A 20,376-nucleotide genomic window follows, 5' to 3' on the forward strand; every position below is an offset into this window, starting at 1 on the left:
GCTCAGCCTGACCTCAGCTCTTGACTTTTTCCTTTTACATTTTTTTTCTTTTCATGATGATAGGCAAGAGCAGAGTTGAAATCCTCTATGAAACAGCTGGAAAAGGTATGTGTGGGTTGGAGGGAAGGGGAAGAATTCAAACTTCATCCTCTTGGTGCGGGGCTTTGGGTAAAGACTGGAGGGAAGTGCTTTCCCTCCCCAAGTGTAGTTTGATTGCAGGCAGAGCCACGTTGTCTTTTCAAACCTGTAATCAGTGAAGCTGGGGCTGGGGGAAAGATGTGCGTGTGCTCCAGTATGGCTCTTTGACTGGCTTCCTGCCTCCTCCTGTGGTCTCCCTGACTCCCTCAAATCCAACTGTGTGTGTGTGTGTGTGCTTGTTTAAGAGAGAGTTTGTTTGAATGAAAGAGGGAAGGGGGTAGGAGAGATAGTCCAATCCAATTTCTGTGTGTGTGTGTGTGTGTGTGTGTGTGTGTGTGTGTGTGTGTGTTTGAGAGAGGGGAGGGAGGGAGAGAGGGAGGAAGGAGGGGAAGGGAGAAGAAAAATAGCAATAGCAATAGCAGTTAGACTTATATACCGCTTCATAGGGCTTTCAGCCCCCTCTAAGCGGTTTACAGAGTCAGCATATCTCCCCCACAGTCTGGGTCCTCATTTCACCCACCTCGGAAGGATGGAAGGCTGAGTCAACCTTGAGCCGGTGAGATTAGAACTGCTGAACTGCAGATAACAGTCAGCTGAAGTAGCCTGCAGTACTGCACCCTAATCACTGCGCCACCTCGGAAGGAAACTTATTTAGCAAAGGAGAAAAACAACATTGTCAACCCTGAATGTTTCATTACTGTGTATGTGTGTGTGAGCCATCTTTGTAAGCCACCTACAGTCAGCATTCACAAGTTGGAAAGCCACATAAGTTATTAAAATGTATATAATACAAATAAAAAAGCATTTTCTAAAAGCCTTCAGCTCCAGAAATTTCAAGTTAACATAAATTATGGAGGACTGTCAAATTGGAGAAAAATGGGTAAAATTAATGTAAATTTAAAATAGACAATTGTTAAAATTTGCACCAGTACCTATCATCCTTGAATATCTAAATTTTGGATCCATGATAGATGTTTCCAAAATGCCAGAAAATAAGTAGGCTAATTACAGACTACAAAGAATTAATTAAAGATTATTTTGAAGGGTGGAAGCAAGTGATTCCATCTAGTGATAGGAAGGTAAGGACGCTAAATCTTTTTAATACCCTGGGTTCTATAATAACCATTGCCTCTGATTCCTCAGATACTGACAAGTTGGTCGTTGTAGCTAATATTAACAATTATCCTCTAGAAGAAAGATTTATTATGCTACTTTTGTGCTCAGTGGCGCCAGAGTTATGTTCTAAAAGTCAGGGAAAAAAAGAAGATAAAATTTCTCCCTAAAGAGAAAGGTGGAATCAGTGACTCATGCTAAAATCAGCTTATAGTGTTACTGCCAGGTAACTACATATTCACTAGAAAAACACGTCCTTTGATAGTTGAGGGAACATGCTTTGGAATACCTGGAGGATAAAAGGGATATCCATCTCTGTTTTGTCTAAGAATTATTTTTAATCTTACTTTTATATTTAGAAAAGAAAAAGAATCAGAGGTATTGAGGTAAGATGCATTGTATGCTTTGGGTTATCTAAGTACAGCCAGCACCATTTAGCTTTTGTATTGTTTAAGCAACAGGAATGAAATCACGGATTTTCCAGCTGCCTGCTTTAAACTTTTTAGGTCATTTAGAGTTAGGGTGGCATAACATTTAGAGCAGACTTAATAATCTAATATACTTCATTTAGCAAATTTCAGTAGATTTAGTCTAATAATGATAACATTTGAATCCTGCTCTGTTCTTTTTCTCCCCAGATCTGTTTGGAGATGAGATAGCATCTATATTTGTTTAGGCCTAGAAGAGGCCTAAGCAGTAAATCAACATTCAGTCAACAGCAGGCAGTAGTAAAACATGCTGAAACTTTTCCCAAACAGCTTTGCATTTTCTAAGTGTGTTCCTAAACCAATCCAAAGCTTTTAAAAATGAACTATTGAATGGGTATGAAATAGTTTTTCCTTGTCTTCATCCTATCTTAGCTTCCACAGGGATGGGATGTTGGTTGATAAAGGTGGACTGGACGAATGAAATCTGGGTTATTTTCTCCATTTCTCATACTTAACTGCTATAGTGAACATTCCCAATGTCCTTATAAAGCTTATTTTCTATTTAATTTTTATGAACCTGGCCTGAGGTTAAAAAAAAAAGCCAAGAGGGTAGTTTAGGCAGTTTTAATTATACATTTCAGTGGTGGGTTTCAAAAATTGTTAGAACTTCTTCTGTAGGTGTGGCCTGCTTTGTAGGAGTGGCTTGCCGGCCATGTGACCGGGTGGGCGTAGCCAACTTGTAAAATGTGGTGAAACTCACTTAACAACGCTCTTGCTTAGCAACCAAAATGTTGGCTCAGAAACTGGCATTTGAAGCACGCAAGTCTTAAAGCTGTCAAGTTACAAGACCCTTGCACCCCTAACCCTTTAGAAAAAAAAAACCAGGGGTGTTCAAACTTGACAGCTTTAAGACTTGTGGACTTCAACTCCCAGAATTCTTCCTCTCGCTCTTCATGATGTGTGGACGGGTGGGGGGAGGGAGCTGGAACTGGTTCTAAACGGCACTATAGATTTGTGGAACCTCTTCTATAGAAGAGGTTAGAACTAGCAGGAACCCATCCCTGATACATTTGTATCCCAACATTATTATATTGACAAATTTGAGTGAACATATCTAACACATCTTCCTTTCCCATTTTCCAGAAAACAATCCTGTGAGGTGGATTGGATTGAGAGTGTGTGACTGGCCCAAAGTCACCCAGCTTTCATGGCTAAGGCAGGACTTGAACTCAAACTCATGGTCTCCCTCTTTCTAGACTTAACCTTTACACTAAACAGGCTCAAACCCCCAAGACTCTGGAAGTGGACACATCTGAGTCAAATATATTTACATGGTGCAATAGGACAATTAACTAATATGTCTTTTATATCAGGGTCCCCAACCCTTGGGTGGTGGCCCACTACTGGGCCGTGGTCTATTGAGAGCTGGGCTGCACTTATGTGAGTAGAGGGTGCTTGCACTTTTGCGCAAATCTCCATTAGCGGCTGCACTCATAAAGAACCACCCCCCCCCCCCAATGCCAGCCATCAAATTGGCAAGGTTGGGGACTGCTGTTTTAAATAATGTCTTTATCTGAAAATGTAGATTCAGAATTGCTAATGCTTCGTGCAAAGTTAAAGAATGGATAATCTGAAAACTTCCCACGTTCAACTTCTCTTTGGAAACAGAATATTGACTATCAAAGTTTTGATGAAGAAAAAAAGTAAAAAGACTCAATTTATGGTAGATATTTGGCATTTTATTTTAATCTTTATTTTTTAATGAAATATTTAAACGTAAGTAATTTGTGCATGGGAAATAATGTTCACCATATCCAGTGGTACTCTTACGTGAGTGTCCCAAATTAATAAAATGGAAAGTTGCACCTGAAAAAAAAAACACCTGATGTGGGAGAAATAATCAATATAATGATGTTCCTTGAACCCTATTTTTTACACTGCCACTTAGATTTTTCAAATGATACATTATTTTGGATTGTAAAGGCTTTCTAATCTAATTATTACTAAGCACTGAAACATTGATTCTTTCATTCTTTCCATAAAATAAATAAAAACACACAATTTAAACTTGTTAAACACTTTTTAAAGGCAGTCTCTTAGTGAGAAAATTATTAGGTCAATTTCAATTTTTTGCACTGATGAGGATTCAGGGAACACACACACATACCAGTGGTTGGTTGCAGGCAGTGTACCAGGTACCGTTCTGGTACGGTGCTCCGGAGGGTCCACCCACCCACCTCAGCTCCTTACCTGTATTTGAGCTCTTCGGTGCTTCCACGCACAGAGCTTGCGTGATGCTTCATCAAGCAGCTGGAGCGTTGCGGAGGCATCACGGAGGTAAGGACGCATGTGTGCACTGTGTGTGTGTGCGGTGCGCATGCATGTGGGGGACGCTGAGTCCCGTTGCACCATATCGGTTGCAATGGGATCCGGAACCCACCACTGACACACACACATACACACACACTTTCCTCTCTTCTTGATTAGCAATGCTAATATTTACAGAAACAATATTTCAAATATAAGAGTTAAAAGTTTATTCTTTTACAAATAATTTTCAAGTCACGATATATTTAAATTTAACAGAATTAAGACTATGACTTATCATGACAACTGATGCACTATCACAGCTGTAACAAACAAGAGATGATTTAAGTTGTTTGGACATATTTCTATAAAAATATTTTGTTTAAAGATTCAACAAGCAGGTTCTGAAAGCAATTTCTGGTCTCCCTCTCCCCCCTTTACTTGATTTTAAATATTCCATGGTCTAGAAAAACTAGTTAAGTCAAACAAATTAATTCTTGAGGTGAAATAATTATATCTAAAATGTATCAGTCACTCAAATGATACTATTCATCCATGTAATTTCAAACTCATAATTTGAGTTAATAAGTGCAGATTTTATATATACAACGTTGTTTTTTCTCTTGCTGGATGGACAAATTTCAATTGATGATTTCCTAGAATTACATCATTTTAATGCTTTATAGCTTCTTCCAGTCAAAGTAAACTTCTGTAAAAAATAATAAATTGGAAAAAAAAACCACTGAACTGAAAAAACACTGTAAACAGACACAATATTTGAGTCATGAGCAGAATTAAAATGTTGCTGTATTCTTAAGAGTTTTTCAGAGAGCTAGAAGACACTTCAAGCTTTTCTGGTCATATTTGTGGAGAAGGAACTGTTAGAAGACCCGTTGGCTTGATTTTGTTAATGCCGCCATCCAGAATGCAAATTCTTGGATATTTTATTTTCACCAGATGAGCTGCGAACTGAAGTAGAAATATTTTACGTTAGAATGATGCATATATATATATTGTTTCAATACTCAACTTATGACTACAATTGAGCCCATTTTTGTTGCTAAGTGAGACAAGTGAATTTTGCCTCTTTTACAACCTTTCCTGCCAGTTGTTTTGTGAATTTTGTTAAGTGTTAATAGCACGGTTGTTAAGTGAATCTGGCATCCTCATTTACTTTAGCAATAGCAAGAGCAGTTAGACTTATATACCACTTCATAGGGCTTTCAGCCCTCTCTAAGTGGTTTACAGAGTCAGCATATTGCCCCCAACAACAATCCGGGTCCTCATTTTACCCACCTCGGAAGGATGGAAGGCTGAGTCAACCCTGAGCCGGTGAGATTTGAACAGCCGAACTGCAGAACTGCAGTCAGCTGAAGTAGCCTGCAGTGCTGCATTTAACCACTGCCCCATCTCGGCTCACTTGTGAGAAGATTGCAAAAGGTGATCACATGATCATGGGAAATTGCAACCATCTTAAATATGAATCAGTTGCTCATATTCATGATCATAAGTGGGGAAAATGATCATAACTCACTTTTTTCAGTGCCATTGTAACTTCGAACAGTGACGAAAGTAATAGCAATAGCAATAGCACTTTGACTTAGAAACCGCTTCATAGTGCTTTTACAGCCCTCTCTAAGCGGTTTACAGAGTCACCATATTGCCCTCAACAATCTGGGTCCTCATTTTACCCACCTTGGAAGGATGGAAGGCTGAGTCAACCTTGAGCCAGTGAGATTTGAACTACCGAACTGCAGCTAACATAGCAGTAAGCTGAAATAGTCTGCAGTACTGCACTCTAACCACTGTGCCACCTTAGCTCTTAACTAGTTATATGTGGAGAACTACCTACATGTAGCTATATAAGAAAGACTAGGGTCTAAGACTAAACTTATTAAAGCTTCTGCATTCTCCTATTATCAAAGAGCGATCTTTACTTACTAAATTATTTTCAAGTAATTTTTATGTTTGTTTTATATAGGAAATACTACAGGTTTACATACTTTTTTCAAACTGAACTGATTCAGTTTTAGCGATAGTCCTCCACCATCTTACTATCACCCCCTTTATCCATAAAGAGCACTTGTAGAGCAAGTGTGTTGAGTCACTTCCCACTTGAAAATTATCCTGAATGTTTAACGTTTGCATGTTAGGTCTGGGTAACTGAATTTGAAGATACATATTAATTTCTTTATTTGACTGATTTCTATTTATTCTATTAGAATATGTTAGTGCTTTTTTATATTTCTTTAATATTTATGTATGGATTTTATTTATTTATATCTCATCTTTATTATTTTTTAAATAACTCAAAACTGAACAAAACTATATTGTACTTCCCTCCTCCTATTTTCCTCACAACAACACTGTGACTGAGAGAGATTGATCCAAAGTCACCCAGCTGCTTTCATGTCTAAGGTGGGGACTTCTACATTCAGTTAAAAATAGGCCAACATCTTTATTTTCAGTGATAAATGTGTAAATTGCGAAACAACATAAATATTTTCTAGAGCAATGGGAATGCTACTGACTTTCAGATTTCACTTTGAGTCTTATAATTGCACTAAATATATATTCAATTGGTAGACAACATGTGTTATTACAGATATTTATAGAATTTTCATGAAGTATCTTTATAAAGTTAAAAGATAAACACCAAGCAGTACAAAAAGAAAGAAATTAAGAAAAAAGTGTTGAAAGCAATAGAAAGAAAAACAAGACAAAACAAAAATACTTAAGTGACTTCCAATATTCTTTAAAGCAGTTATAGACTTATTTGACATAGTTTTCTCCCTTCTAATTTAAATAACATGATTTTATTTTTGCCACATTAACCCCTCACCTATTTCACGAAAATAGTCTTAGTTTTTGCCTGAAAATCCTTCATTTGCTTAACCAAAGTATACTACAGAATGGAAAACCGATTCCTTGTAATTCTAGAATAAGCTCATGACGGAATATCTCCCATAACTATTTAATTAAGACATTACACAACAAATGCTTTATGCTTCCACTGTGATGCAACTACATGGATAACCATTTTAGAATTGGTCACACAACTCAGCTATGGTGTTAACTCATGTTAAATCATATTCTATAATATCGGTAGTATGTAATATTAAACAAAATCCCTATGCAGATCTGACAAAAGTAATACATGCTTGTTTAAACTAATAACAACAAAAATATTTTGACCTCAGCTGACAATTAAAAAGGAAAAGCAGTACAAAAACTACTGAAAATCTATGGTTTCTCGATCTGAAAACTAGAGATTAGTTTGCCTTAAACAATAAAGATATAATTTTGTAATGTTTCACAAGAAATATTTTTTGTGTTGAGCAAATACAAGATAACATCTATTGGTACATGATGAAAGCTAAAGGAAAAATCCTTTAAAGGTTTTCATGTAGGTCTTTGGGGACTGGAGATAGAGTACCATGATCTATATCTAGTTGTTACTTGTATAGGCAAGTAATACAGATATAACAGTCAGAGGTAATTGTTCTTAAAAGCTTTAGTGAAGAAGAAAGCCAAGGAATCTTGGCGTCCCTCTTCTCATTCAAGTGTGGCCAAATCATTACAGGATAAACACAGGACTTGTGCGGCCAATAGCAAGAAGAATCCCAGAAGATCACATTTGTGGGGATAGGGGTACAATACAGATAGGACAACCTTAGAGCTTAGAACAATTCTCTTGTTCTTTTGGTGAGGAGGTCATTCCTGTCCCCAAACCCTAAAACTATTTATGAAAGGTCTATTTGTATATATTGGGCATCAATATTTTAGGTCTATGATGTTCAACTATGCAGTTAGCAAGTTACATTAAGCCATAAATTGGTATTGCAGAGATAAGCAAGAAAGGCAACCGGTCATAGTAAGTAATGAGATAAATCACAGTACATATTTAATTCAGCAAATTTCTTTTGCTGTAGGCAATTCTGTTTGTTAATGGATGGACCATATTCCAACCTTTTGCTATTTTTGTGAGTCAATCAGAATTTAGCCACAATCCCTTGTTTTGCATGTATAATGCTGAAGTGAAACTGAATTTGGGGTTGTTCTTCCTTCTCCCGGTTGCTCAGGAGAAGAGAGGAAATGCAAGGCACTTAGATGAACATTTCCCTGATCATTCATATATATCATAGTTTAGTACAGCAAATCCAACCCAAGGCCTACTGGTTCCATTAGGCCCTGAACAGCTAGTAAAGTGACACCACAAGAACATAAACTTTTAACATTATATCATGGTTTAGCATGTCAGGACAAGGTGCCAGACACAGAAGTCCTCTCCAGAGCAGGCCTGCCATCAGTTCACACCTGCTGATGAAAGCCCAGACACTCTGGGCAGGCCATGTTGCAAGGATGCCAGACCATCGTATCCCTAAACAGATGCTCTCTGGTGAGCTGTCTCAAGGAAAGCAATTGCAGGGGGACAACAGAAATGATACAAAGACACATTGAAAGCCTCCTTCAAGTCCATGGAAAATGACACCACCTCCTGGGAAACTCTGACACAAGATCGATCAGCATGGCACACACTGATCCACCAAGGCTGCCAGACATCTGAGGACAGAAGAACAACCATAGCACAAGAGAAGCGAGCACTCCACAAAGCCAGAGCAGAAAATGTTGCAACAATGGTGCCCACACATGTCTGCCTGACATGTGGCAGAACATTTCATGCCCGTCTAGGCCTTACCAGGCACCTGCGGACACATCGTGGACAGCCCACAACCTGATAGATGTCAAGGTCTTCTTCGAACACTATGGACGAACATCATCATCAAAGGGACATCACAAGAACACAAACTTTTAACATTGTATCATGGTTTAGCATGTCCAACCCAAGGCCTACAGGCTCCATGAGGCCCTGAATAGTTAGTGAAGTGCACCACAAGATCGTAAACTTTTAACATTGTATGACTTTTAGTGATAGTTCTCATATTATATTTATATGCAGCCCAAGACAATTCCTCTTCACTTGATGTGGCCCAGGCAAGCCAAAAGGTTTGGCATGCCTGGCGTAGCATATCCCCCAAATACTAAGTTCTATTTACCCAAAAGGCAACTGCAGTTGCTGATGCCTCATAAAATCTATTGAATCTTGTGCTATGCTGTTGCTCTTTTGCATTGCCTAAGTAATTGATGGGGCTTTGACAAATGACCCTTTCAGAACTCCTGAGGAGATGATGAGCTATAACCGCCATCATGCTGGGAGACACATAGCAACAAAGCAGATGAGAATCTGTGACAACTGGTCAAATACGGTATTTGCTAGCTGGGTGGTCTGGAGAAGGAAGAAGAAATACTAAAGGTTTGATTTAAAAAAAAGAGACATAATTGAACATTTTGACAAAAAATGACAAGTCTTGCAAATACAATTCAGGAAAATATGAAGTTGGATGAACAGACATGAAAGAGTTTTGTATGCCTGTAGCTTTTTCATATTTTCATCTGGAAATGGGAAAACAATTACTACTAATATATATTAATGGAAATACCATTCCATAAAAAAGTAAACATAATAAATCAGATCAAAAAGAGAATTGAGACTTTTATGCATATACAACATTTCCCATTCAGATTTTGAGGGTGGGTGATGGGTAGGAAGTCACTTGCATTTTTATATCACCAAGTTTGCACATGGATGAAGGAATATATGCTTAAACACGAGAAACTGTCATCATAGGATGCATTTTTCACATTAAGATATTATCGGTATTTGTTATTATTTCTAATTTATTTTAATAGTTTTTATTCCAATGCATAATTAACTTTAACTTTTAATAGATTTATATGATATAAAAATCATTTATATAATGATTTATAGAATACTGGATATGATTTAAACAATGTAGAACCTAAAATCTGACATAAGGAAAACAACAGCAGTAAACAATATGTCTTTATTTCTATTCTATATTGAAAGGTAAATTAAAAACCAAAAAAGTTAAATGAAAACTAGGGCCAAAGGTAAATGTTCTCTACTGTTGCTAAGATATCTGATCGGCAGCCAAATTTCTGACAAGTTAAAGAGCAACAGAACATGTGAATAATCAGAGACTAAAATCAGAAATGATAGGTCATTTTCCAGTACTGTTTGATTTCTTACCTCCAAAGTCAGAACATAACTCTTACGGTGATTCTTTAACAAAACAAAAAGTTAAAGGATTATTTCTAGCACGTATTACCTCTGGCTGGAGGGGAAGAGAGAATCATTCCAAATATTTACACGTATTTCACTTTAAGTTTCATATATACCTCCCGTAGAGGGGAAGACCTTAGTTTTCCATTGCAAAATTATAGTAATAAAATGGAACTTTCCATTATAGGTGTGTTTCAAAGCAGAGGAATTTGAGTTTTGCATAAATAAAACGATTTCCCGAACCCATATTTAAATCATATCATCTTTGTAGACACAAAGGGACATAAAAATGATATCTTTCTCTTCAAACCCTCTAGATAAGCTAAATTACAGGTGGAGAAGAGAGGGAGAATTTTATCATCAAGTGTTCTAGCTTCTTCTTACAGTTACTTTTTTTTAATGAGCCCTTCCAATCATGTAGCTTTGGGGAAGAAATGTTGAAATAATATATTGCTTGCTAGGTTTTATTTCTCTAGAAAATGTAAGTATATTATGGCAGTCTATGAGACTGCAGGATGTAGTAAATGTATTTATCAACTCTGCATTCTATTATTAGCAGAAGAAATCAAATGCCTTAAATTAGTTTTCACTTGTAATTCATTAAATCCTGCAAATCCTTGTCTAGGGATTTATCTCTTAAGCTACCATGACATTCAAGCCTACCATGGGAAGTTATGAACAGAGAAAAATGAGTTGGTAGCTGCTGGGAAGGGAGTATACAGCTACTACTCTAAACTCCTAGTGCCAGAGATAGAATCAGAAAAGACATCAAAATTGTTTTAAAAAAGGATGTGCCCCTTTTGGCTTTTTAAAACTTCTGCATTATCTTTGGCACTGTATGTGACTAAACCTTCATATGGGTTCTACTGATGCATAAGGGAACAGCACCAAAATTTGGTTTCTTTTATTTCAAAGACAAAGTAGTAGCTCATTTATTTTTATGTTGCAGAGTTTATTAAGTTGTGTAAGCCATGTTGAGCAGTATTGAATGATGCTGAATTCAGTTAAATTGAATAGTTTATTTGGCCAGATGAAATTAGACACCCAAGGAATTTGCCTCCAGAAGCTTCAGCGTACATGCAAAGCAACAAAGTAATGTAATCATCATCATAATAATAATACCAATAAGAGGGTGGAGTAAAGAAGATAATACAACCATGCTAAATGTGTAAATACACATAGACTATAGACAGCACTATGACAATTAGGTCACAAGTCTATGAGCTGTGATGGTGCAGTGGTTAGAGTGCAGTACTGCAGGGTATTTCTGCTGACTGCTGATTGCCAGCAGTTCGGCAGTTCAAGTCCCACCGCTCATGGTTGACTCAGCCTTCCATCCTTCCGAGGTTGGGAAAATGAGGACCCAGATTGTTTGGGGCAATAGGCTGACTCTGTAAACGACTTAGACAGGGCTGTAAAAGCACTATGAAGCGGTATATAAGTCTAAGTGCTATTGCTATTCAGCAGAATGATGGCACGAGGGGAAAAAACAGTCCCTGTGTCTGTCATAGTTGTTTTGTCATGCAATGCCCTATAGTGCTGTCCCAAAGGAAGGAGTTGTAACAATTTGTCCAGGATGTGAGGGGTCTACAGATATCTTCTCACACCTCCTTCTGGCCTGTGCAATATACAGGTTTTCTATGGAGGCAGACTGGATGCAATTGTTTTTTCTGCAGTTTTAACCATCTGTTGGAATCGGTACTTGTCCTGTTTGGTTGATGTATCAAATCAGACATTTATTGACGTGGCCAATAAATTGAAGTAAACAGCAATTTTATTCATTATCAATATCATTATGTGTGTCTATATGTTTTCAAGTCAGGGTGGAGTCCTGGTGACTGCCTGGATTAGTTCCTGCAGTTTTCTTGGCAAATTGTTTCAGAAATGGTTTGCTATTGCCCCCATCTTATGGTTTAGAGAAAAACTGATTGGCCCAAGGTCAACCAGCTGGCTTTTGTTCCTAATGTGGAACTATAATTCATGGTTTCCTGGTTTCTACCCTGGAGCCTTGACCTCCTACATCAAATTGGCTCTTGCAACAACATTTATGCTTTGACCCAAATTAGCCGATTCTGTCAGGTGCACAGAGAAAACCAAAAGTACAATGGCTCAGCGTTAAAACAATGAACACAACACAATAGTTAAAGACTCCAAGTGGACTAGAATTATAAGCTGTAGCTGTGTTGCATTTATAACTGCAATTCAGTCTTTCCTAGTCCTGTCCTGGATTTTTTTGGTGTGTGTCTGTGCATCATTACGCTTATACAATAGTTTAGCTTTCCTACACCATACAGATGACTGTAAAACTGGTTTCACAGCTTTTCCCCATCTGAGGGTGAGGATGGGGATAACGCAAAATTTAAGGCTGAATGTAGACAACTATATGACTTCCAATTGCTTCCACAAGTTTGGAACTTTTGTTTTTACAAGTGAACTTAGAGGTGGAAAAGAAGCAACAAAAGAAATACTAATAGAGTTGACTATATGTGACATATTTATTTTTACATGCATAGTCAACATAGGATGCTTCCAAATTGGGCTTTCATCCTGCAATTATTATACCTCATGGATATGTTATAGAAGAATCTCTTCTATTTTAACCCTTCCCATCAGAGATGGGTTTCTGCCAGTTCGCCCCAGATCGGGTGAATGGGTAGTGGCAGCGGCAGGAGGCTCCCCCCACCCACCTGGATGCTTCTGCGCATGTGCAGAAGCACTGCATGAGTGCACGAGCGAACTGGTAGTAAAATAAATTGAAATCCACCACTGCTTCCCATGTCTTCTTATCTGTGACCCGTCAAAACCGCGGTCGACAAAACCGCGCTTGACGAAAGCGCGTACCTGACGTCATCAGCAGCGCGACGAAAAAAATTAAAAAATAAATAAAATTAAAATTAAAATAAAATTAAAGCAAGCCGATTCACATAAAGGTAAGGGTTAGGTTTAGGGTTAGGGTTAGGTTAAGGGTTAGGGTTAGGTTTAGGGTTACGTTAAGCGTTAGGGTTAGGTTTAGCATTAGGTTAAGGGTTACCGTTAGGTTTAGCGTTAGGTTAAGGGTTAGGTTTAGAGTTAGGTTTAGGGTTAGGTTAAGGGTTAGGTTTGGGGGGGTTAGGGTAAGGTTTTCGCTTTAATTTTAAATTTACCGCTCACAGCGCGATGTTTTTGTCGCGCTGTGATGACGTCACGTACACACTTTTGTCGAGCGCGCAATTGTCTACCGCGGTTTTGTGGTGGAACCCTTCTTATCACTTCTATTTCCACTTTCCCTCTGCCCGCTAAAAAAGAAAAGATCAGGAGAGCATATTTTGAACGGAAGCAACAGTAATCCTCTGTTTAGAAACATCCATAAAGAAAGAATGGCAGAATGAGAAAGAAACAAAAGTTAAAATAATAAAATCAAATTAATAACTTCTGCAATTGCAACTCTCCTCTTCTTAAAATCCAATTAATTTAAATTTCTAAAATATGAAATCAATCTAAGCAAATGGGGAAAGCTTGCAAGAACATTGTTATATACATTTACTTCTCTTTCCTGAATATGCCAATATCCTTTTTCATATATAATTCAGTTCAAAATACTTATATAGATGGTCTTAACTTACAACAGTTCATTTAGTAACCATTCAAAATTACAGTGGCACTGAAAAAAGTGACTTATGGCTATTTTTCGCACTTATCACCATTACATTTTGATGACTAGGTCATCAAAATTCAGATACTTGGCAACTGCCTCATATTTATGATTTTTGCAGTTTCTTGTTACTATGTGACCATCTTTTACGAAACAGAAAGCATTAAAAAGGTTTCTGAGATGTGGCTTGGAATTTAAAACAAGTGAAAGCAATCTAAAAGAGTACAACTCTACAAACATCAAGGTAATGAGTGAGATAAGTAGTAAGGAACAAACTATGACAAAAATGCACTATTTGTTCACTTGAGATAAAAGGAACATTCCCTAAATTCTCAACTGGTAAGGAATGTACCCCTTCCACTCTATAATTTCAAGTAGAAAAGGCAGGTATAAGAGTTCAGCTCACAAGCAGTTTAAAGTTCCTATTAATCTAGGTAGATGGCAAATGTGATAAGAAATAAACCTACCATACAGTACAGTCAAATATATATAATTTTAGATTTTGAGATCTACTTTATGGATTTATTTTCTTTCTTTAAAAGTAGACACATTTTCAAAATAATCACTCCTCTCTTGCGAAGCACAGATATCTCAACATTACTGAAGATTGCAATAAGTGCATTTTGTAACATTCATGCTATTTAGTTAGATAGAATGAAAAAGTCCACGAGTGTTTTTTAACAGGCTAAAAACACATCGTCACTATTATCAGAGGAGAGGGTTAACATATCTCCTTGTTGTCATTTCACTTACAATATACTTATGATGCTTGTATGACTATAATTGCAATACATATTAAACGATGGGAAAAAATAAAAAAGGCTGTTTATACCGTTTCTCATTTTAGCTTTCCATGATTTATTTTAACTCATGCAAATAATCAGACAAATTTCATTTTCAAAAATTATCCAAATTTTTTTAAACCTTTTACCAAATGCTTCCCGGGTTTCTTATCTGAGTAATAATGTTTTGGTAACTGCTTTAACTCATTGATCTGGCCAAGTGACAAGATTCATGACTTCACCTTGCCTATTTATGTGTCAACAGATAACCTATGTCCGAAACTTTACAAAGCTGTTTATCCCCTTGGGGACTTCTATACTTATATAAAAACAAATATTCCCTAACAACTAAATGTCGAATAATTAAAAAACGAGAACACATTTTGTGGAAGAACTGTGTAAACATCTGTACCACATTGTACAAAATTTGAAACATTTCTATTTCTTGTAGCATGTTCTTTTCCACTTTTTGGTTGATTTTCCTTACTGGTAAAAAAAACAACCACAAAAATAATTGTTTTGGTTTTCCCATGCTCAGCTATGAGACTATAATGTTCTATTTCCTAATTCTAACTCTGGGTTATCTCCACAATAACCTCTGTGAGACTGGGTTGGTTCCAGAGTTGGATTAGCTGATTTGGCATACACTAATGAACACTGCTATGGGTATCTACTGTGTAGTATTGTTGTTTTGGGCCACTCAGCCAATAACTTTCCACTGAAAATGTGCCTTAAAATGAATTTTCCAGTACTTATGATGTTTTGAAACAATCTTCTTTAGTTATCAGCCAAATGAATAGTTCCCACATGGAAAGGTCACCAAGCATATTTAAAAACCAATCCGTTTTATAGAAGGAAGAGATCCATGTTTAGGCCAGGAATGTGTCATCCTGCCTTATTTCATTATCAAAATTAAAAAAAAAAACCACATACATTTTGGGGAAGATGAAATCCCATAACTGTACTTCTAAAAATATAATACACTAGCAAGCATTCTGATGGGACAGTAAAATAATATAACCAAATTATTTTAAAATGATTCCTGTTACTGACTTAGAAACAGGTCATTCATTTTTACAGGGGAAAATAAATGAATGGTGATAAAAAGTTCACACTCCCTAAGTACTAACAGTTATAAAAACAGGACAAAGGTAAAGTTCATTTGTTTAATCCTCACTATATCTGGAATGGGCTTGAATTTAAGAACCTGTTGTTTCTAGAATCAAAGAACAAAATTTCTAAATGTCACTATCACCAGATTAATGAAATTAAAAACTGGCTACCTCTTTTAAAAGAAGAACATGTCTTATTGACAATCACATCAGAGAGAAGATGTGATTGCTAATATTATCAACCTGTTGAAACCGCTAAAAATAACAATTCCTTTTACCCAGTCATTCCTACAATTTCCTTATCATCATTTCAGGCAAGCAGAAACTATGTTGGAGTAAAATACTGCCTTTTTATTGTAATATGGGTTTGTCTCTTTAGCCTAGCCTTGCTATAAAACATTGCATATATTTTAGAGTATAAAACACCCTGGAATGGAATGAGTTAATTTGCCTGTTAATCAGATTCAGATATATTTCTCATGAGAAGTGAACCCGCCACTAATTTATTTGTTATTACATTATTAAACTTCCACAACTTATTGTAGATGATCAGAGTTATCGTAACCAGGCTGAAAGGATGATCTAGGCATTTTTACAAAAGCATTTGAACTCTCAATGTTTATGTAGGTATTACTTGATTTTTAAGGTGTCCACATAGTTAATGGTGGATTTGGGATATACAATTTTACCAGTGGTAGGATTCCAAATTTTTTTTTACTACCACTTCTGTGGGTGTGGCTTGATGGGCCTGGTAGGGGAAGGATACTGTAAAATCTCCATTTCCATCCCACTCCAGGGGAAGGTTATTGCAAAATTCCCATTTCCTCCCGATCAGCTGGAATTCGGGAGGCAGAGAATAGATGGGGGTGGGGCTAGTGGTGGGTTCCTACTGGTTCTCCGAACTACTCAAAATTTCCGCTACTGGTTATCCAGAACTGGTCAGAACACCACCTCTGATTTTTACATTTGTAAATTGTCTGTAAAATTGCAATTCAGGTAGTATTTGCCAAGCATTATTCTGAACAATATACATACTTTCTCCCTAAGCAACTTACCTGTGCTGCATTCTTTGACACATGTCCTACTATCACCACAACTCTCCCTTTAAAGCTCTGAAGTGTGGAAGTAGCAGGGCACTGGATGAATTCTCCTTCAGCAGTGAATGCTGACCCAAATGGGATATTGATACTTCCTGGTATATGCCCACGGTTAAAACTAGACAAAAAGATTTTTAGTTAAGGAAACTTAGAAGGAGGAGGAGCATAAGAACAAAACTAGAAACCTTATAAAGGCTCACAATTCAAAAAGAGCGTTGGTACCTATCTGATACGCTTCTTCTATTAGGGTGGAGATAGCATCCATGCATGGGTTGACACTGTCTGTGCTCTGATTGGACTGAGTCTGAATATTAATTAGCCAATGTACTATATGACCCACCCCTGTGAGTGTTACCACCCAGTTTCCGGCAAAGTAAATGAAGACACAGACTCCACGTGTTATCCCCAAAAAAACAATCTTTAGTGATACAGGTAAACAGAACAAAACCAAATGCATTCATCAACCATGAAAATACACCAACGGCAGGTAAAAGAGGTCGCCTCCAAAAAAGATAAGGGGCTGGATGCTATCTCCACCCTATTAGAAGAAGGTATCAGGTAGGTACCAACTCTCCTTCTCAATAAGGGTGGAGATAGCATCCATGCATGAAAACTCTGGAAGGATCCCTGTTTGCTTCTGATTCTCCTCTTAAAAACAGCATTTACATGTATTCTGGTTCATCAGGACAAAGATAGAAAAAGAAGCTATTTAGTGCCGTTATTCTGCAGTTATCAGTTATGGTTTTCATAGAATACCAGATAAGAGAAGCCCCAAGAAGACAAGTTCACCCAAAGTCTGCTTTAACCAGAATTATTTTTCTACAAATGATAAATAGAACAAAGGAAATTGTTATTCTAAAACAGGAATAAGGAACTCTGACATAAACCTGAGATTTGAGATTTCTTGTAGCAACCCACCTCTGATGTAACCCTAGAAATACTGACTTACAATAAATTCCGTGGATAATAATGGAGGTTTGTTTTCAATATTTATGCATAATATTCACTGTTAATATTATTAGGCTCTTTTTTATTATTATGTTAAGCAGAACAATCATGCTCTCCTCTGCATTCGTGCAAGAAATGTATTTTTTAAATACATATTACTAAATCTGATGTGTTTATAAAGTTTTTTTTAAATACCTACAGTTCAGCTTCATATTAAATGGCTATTAAAACAGGTTTTAATATTTTAATGAAGTTTTATTAATTGCATGCCATTTTGCATTATTATTCCTATCTGACTATAAAAACAAGAGTAGATTAATAATGCTTGGTGGAGCTAAACAAGTTCCAATTTCACCTACTGAGCACAAATGTTTGGTTTTCATGCTAAAAATCAAAGTAATGACTTTTCATTTAAGTTATTGCAACACTATGATAAATTCTAAAATCCCCTAGGAAGGCTTACAGCTAATCTAGGATTAATACTAGTTTGAATACCTCTTAAAACAACTTGCATAAGCAATTCCATTTGGATGACTGTCAAGATTATAACCATGAGAAGCATAACTGATACATTTTCTTGAGATCAACAAAAAGCTGACCCATCCCACTAGAAAAAAGATTTCATTAATTTCATCTAGCTCTGGGCTGTCAAACTCACGGCCCGCGGGCCAGATGTGTCACACGCTGGCCACGCCCATGCCCGGTTTAGCAAAGGGGGGAAAAGTCCTGATACATCACGTAACACCGCTGTGACAACGCAAGTTTGACACCCCTGATCTAGCTTGAGGTAATAATTACCTTTGACTTTGGACAACGATGGCAACATTTCAAATAAATCTACATCTTTATCATTGATAGTATAATAGTAATTAAAAGTAGGAGAGCCCTTTCTGGAAACTTTATAAATGCATCCTCTATAAAAAGAATATCATTTACGTTGGGTTTCGGCAATTGTTTTAGTATGTCATCATGCAGGCCTTTGAAATATTTACTCTAATCTTAAATAGCATCTTAACTATTCCAGAAGTGAGCTGACTATAAGTAGCAGAAATGGACCCAACAAAACTAGCTAATGTAGCTAATTTTACTAAGATCCTCAATCAAAGCATAAAACACTATTGGCATTTTTATAACATAATTAACAAACTCATTTTTTAAAGAGAAAACTGTGGACTATTACAAAAGCAAAATCACTTAAATGTTATGCTGTTATTTCACTTAAATGCTACCCTGTTACCCTATACCATGCCACCTTTTAACCTGAAGATTTTAACATTAAAAAAATCATTACAGCTTATAAAATAAATTTAGATTATTTTAGTTTAGCTTCCATAAGATTTTACATGGGAACCACCACTAAAATAAGAATAACTAGAAGCTCAAAGTTGCTAGATTTGGCCTAACTCTCCAATCAATTTGTTATTAATTATATTATTTCTAAACGTGCTGGATTGTTAGACGTAAATACGGGTATACCAAAAGTATGAAATGATGAGCACAACTAAACTCTAATCACAAAAGTCAGTGACAATGGCTCAAAAATAATGGCTAAATTATTTAACTGTGCAGTTTGCATAGAGGCACACCATAGCTGGGTTTCAAGTCTCTATATGAGCACTAGATGTAATAGTATGTTGGAAAGACACTGGCAGATAGGAGGAAGACCTACAGAGTAGGCAATGGTTAGGTACTATAAGAGCAGCTGAGATTGCAGAAGGAGTCGGGAAGTGGCAAACTTCTCAGGGGCCCAGTCTTTCCTTGAACTGTAAAGGCAAGGAGGTGGTGGTGGGGGGGTGTAGGAGACATACTTTAGACTTGTAAGACTTGTAAGATTCTCTTAATGACACCTTACAATAAAGATAGACCAAGTATTCCTCTTTCTGCTTCTTTTCTGGAGTACCTCAAAGAGACTAGATGAAAACACAGACATATAGGACAATTAGGCTCCCATCTAGTGGTTGACTAGATATGTGCAGTCTACATATGGTATCCTATAAAAACAGGTTTATGAGCTTTGGAATTGAAAGATTCTAATTGAATCTCTTTCTTCTTTTCCATGCAATTGCCTAAAATTTCATAATGCTTCATCACACTGAGTACTATTTAAACTGCTTGGAGTCTGTATAGATTGACGTTTCGCCTTCTGTTGTAGGTAAGCTTTTCATTTCAGTTGAATGAAGAAGCTTCTAGATAAAGCTTTTATTGTGAAATGACCTGCTTTTTCTTAATGGCATTTTATTTTAATTTCCACTGAATTAAGAGGCTTCCGGATGAAAGTTTTATTGTGAAATGACCTAATTGTCTCAATGGAATTTTATTCCAAAATATTTTTCTATTGCTTCTTCCATCTTTTTCCTCCAATAGATAGATAGATACCGAGTTTCCCCAAAAGTAAGACAGGGTCTTATTTTCTTTTGACCCCCCAAATAAGCGCTTGGCCTTATTTTTGGGGAAGGTTTTATTATTTTTGAGGTGCAGGAGGCGGTGAGTGTGGTCACCTCATGGCTGCTGTGTTGCAATATTTTCGGGGAGGGATTATATTCTGGGGAGGGCTTATTTTAGCACATGTGCTCAAAAGCCTCATTGGGCTTATTATCCGGGGAGGTCTTATTTTCAGGAAAACAGGATAGATGATAGATAGATAGATAGCTGCACAATACTTTTACATCAGTAAA

The 20,376-nt window shown here is 36.9% G+C and overlaps 1 protein-coding gene across 1 annotated transcript in view; it reads right to left on the reverse strand.

The window, feature by feature from the left end:
- Positions 1 to 4,192: 4,192 nt before the first annotated feature.
- Positions 4,193 to 20,376, reverse strand: part of TBCK (TBC1 domain containing kinase) — a 92,925-nt gene continuing 76,741 nt past the window's right edge. Inside the window, exons 25-26 of the mRNA XM_032223823.1 lie at positions 16,712 to 16,871; positions 4,193 to 4,955 (exon numbers count right to left, since the gene is read on the reverse strand). Coding sequence (XP_032079714.1) covers positions 4,845 to 4,955; positions 16,712 to 16,871 — 271 coding nt within the window. The 3' untranslated portion in view covers positions 4,193 to 4,844. The remainder of the gene's footprint in view (positions 4,956 to 16,711; positions 16,872 to 20,376) is intronic.

The sequence above is a fragment of the Thamnophis elegans genome, chromosome 9 (assembly GCF_009769535.1).
Source record: "Thamnophis elegans isolate rThaEle1 chromosome 9, rThaEle1.pri, whole genome shotgun sequence".
Lineage (NCBI taxonomy): Eukaryota > Metazoa > Chordata > Lepidosauria > Squamata > Colubridae > Thamnophis > Thamnophis elegans.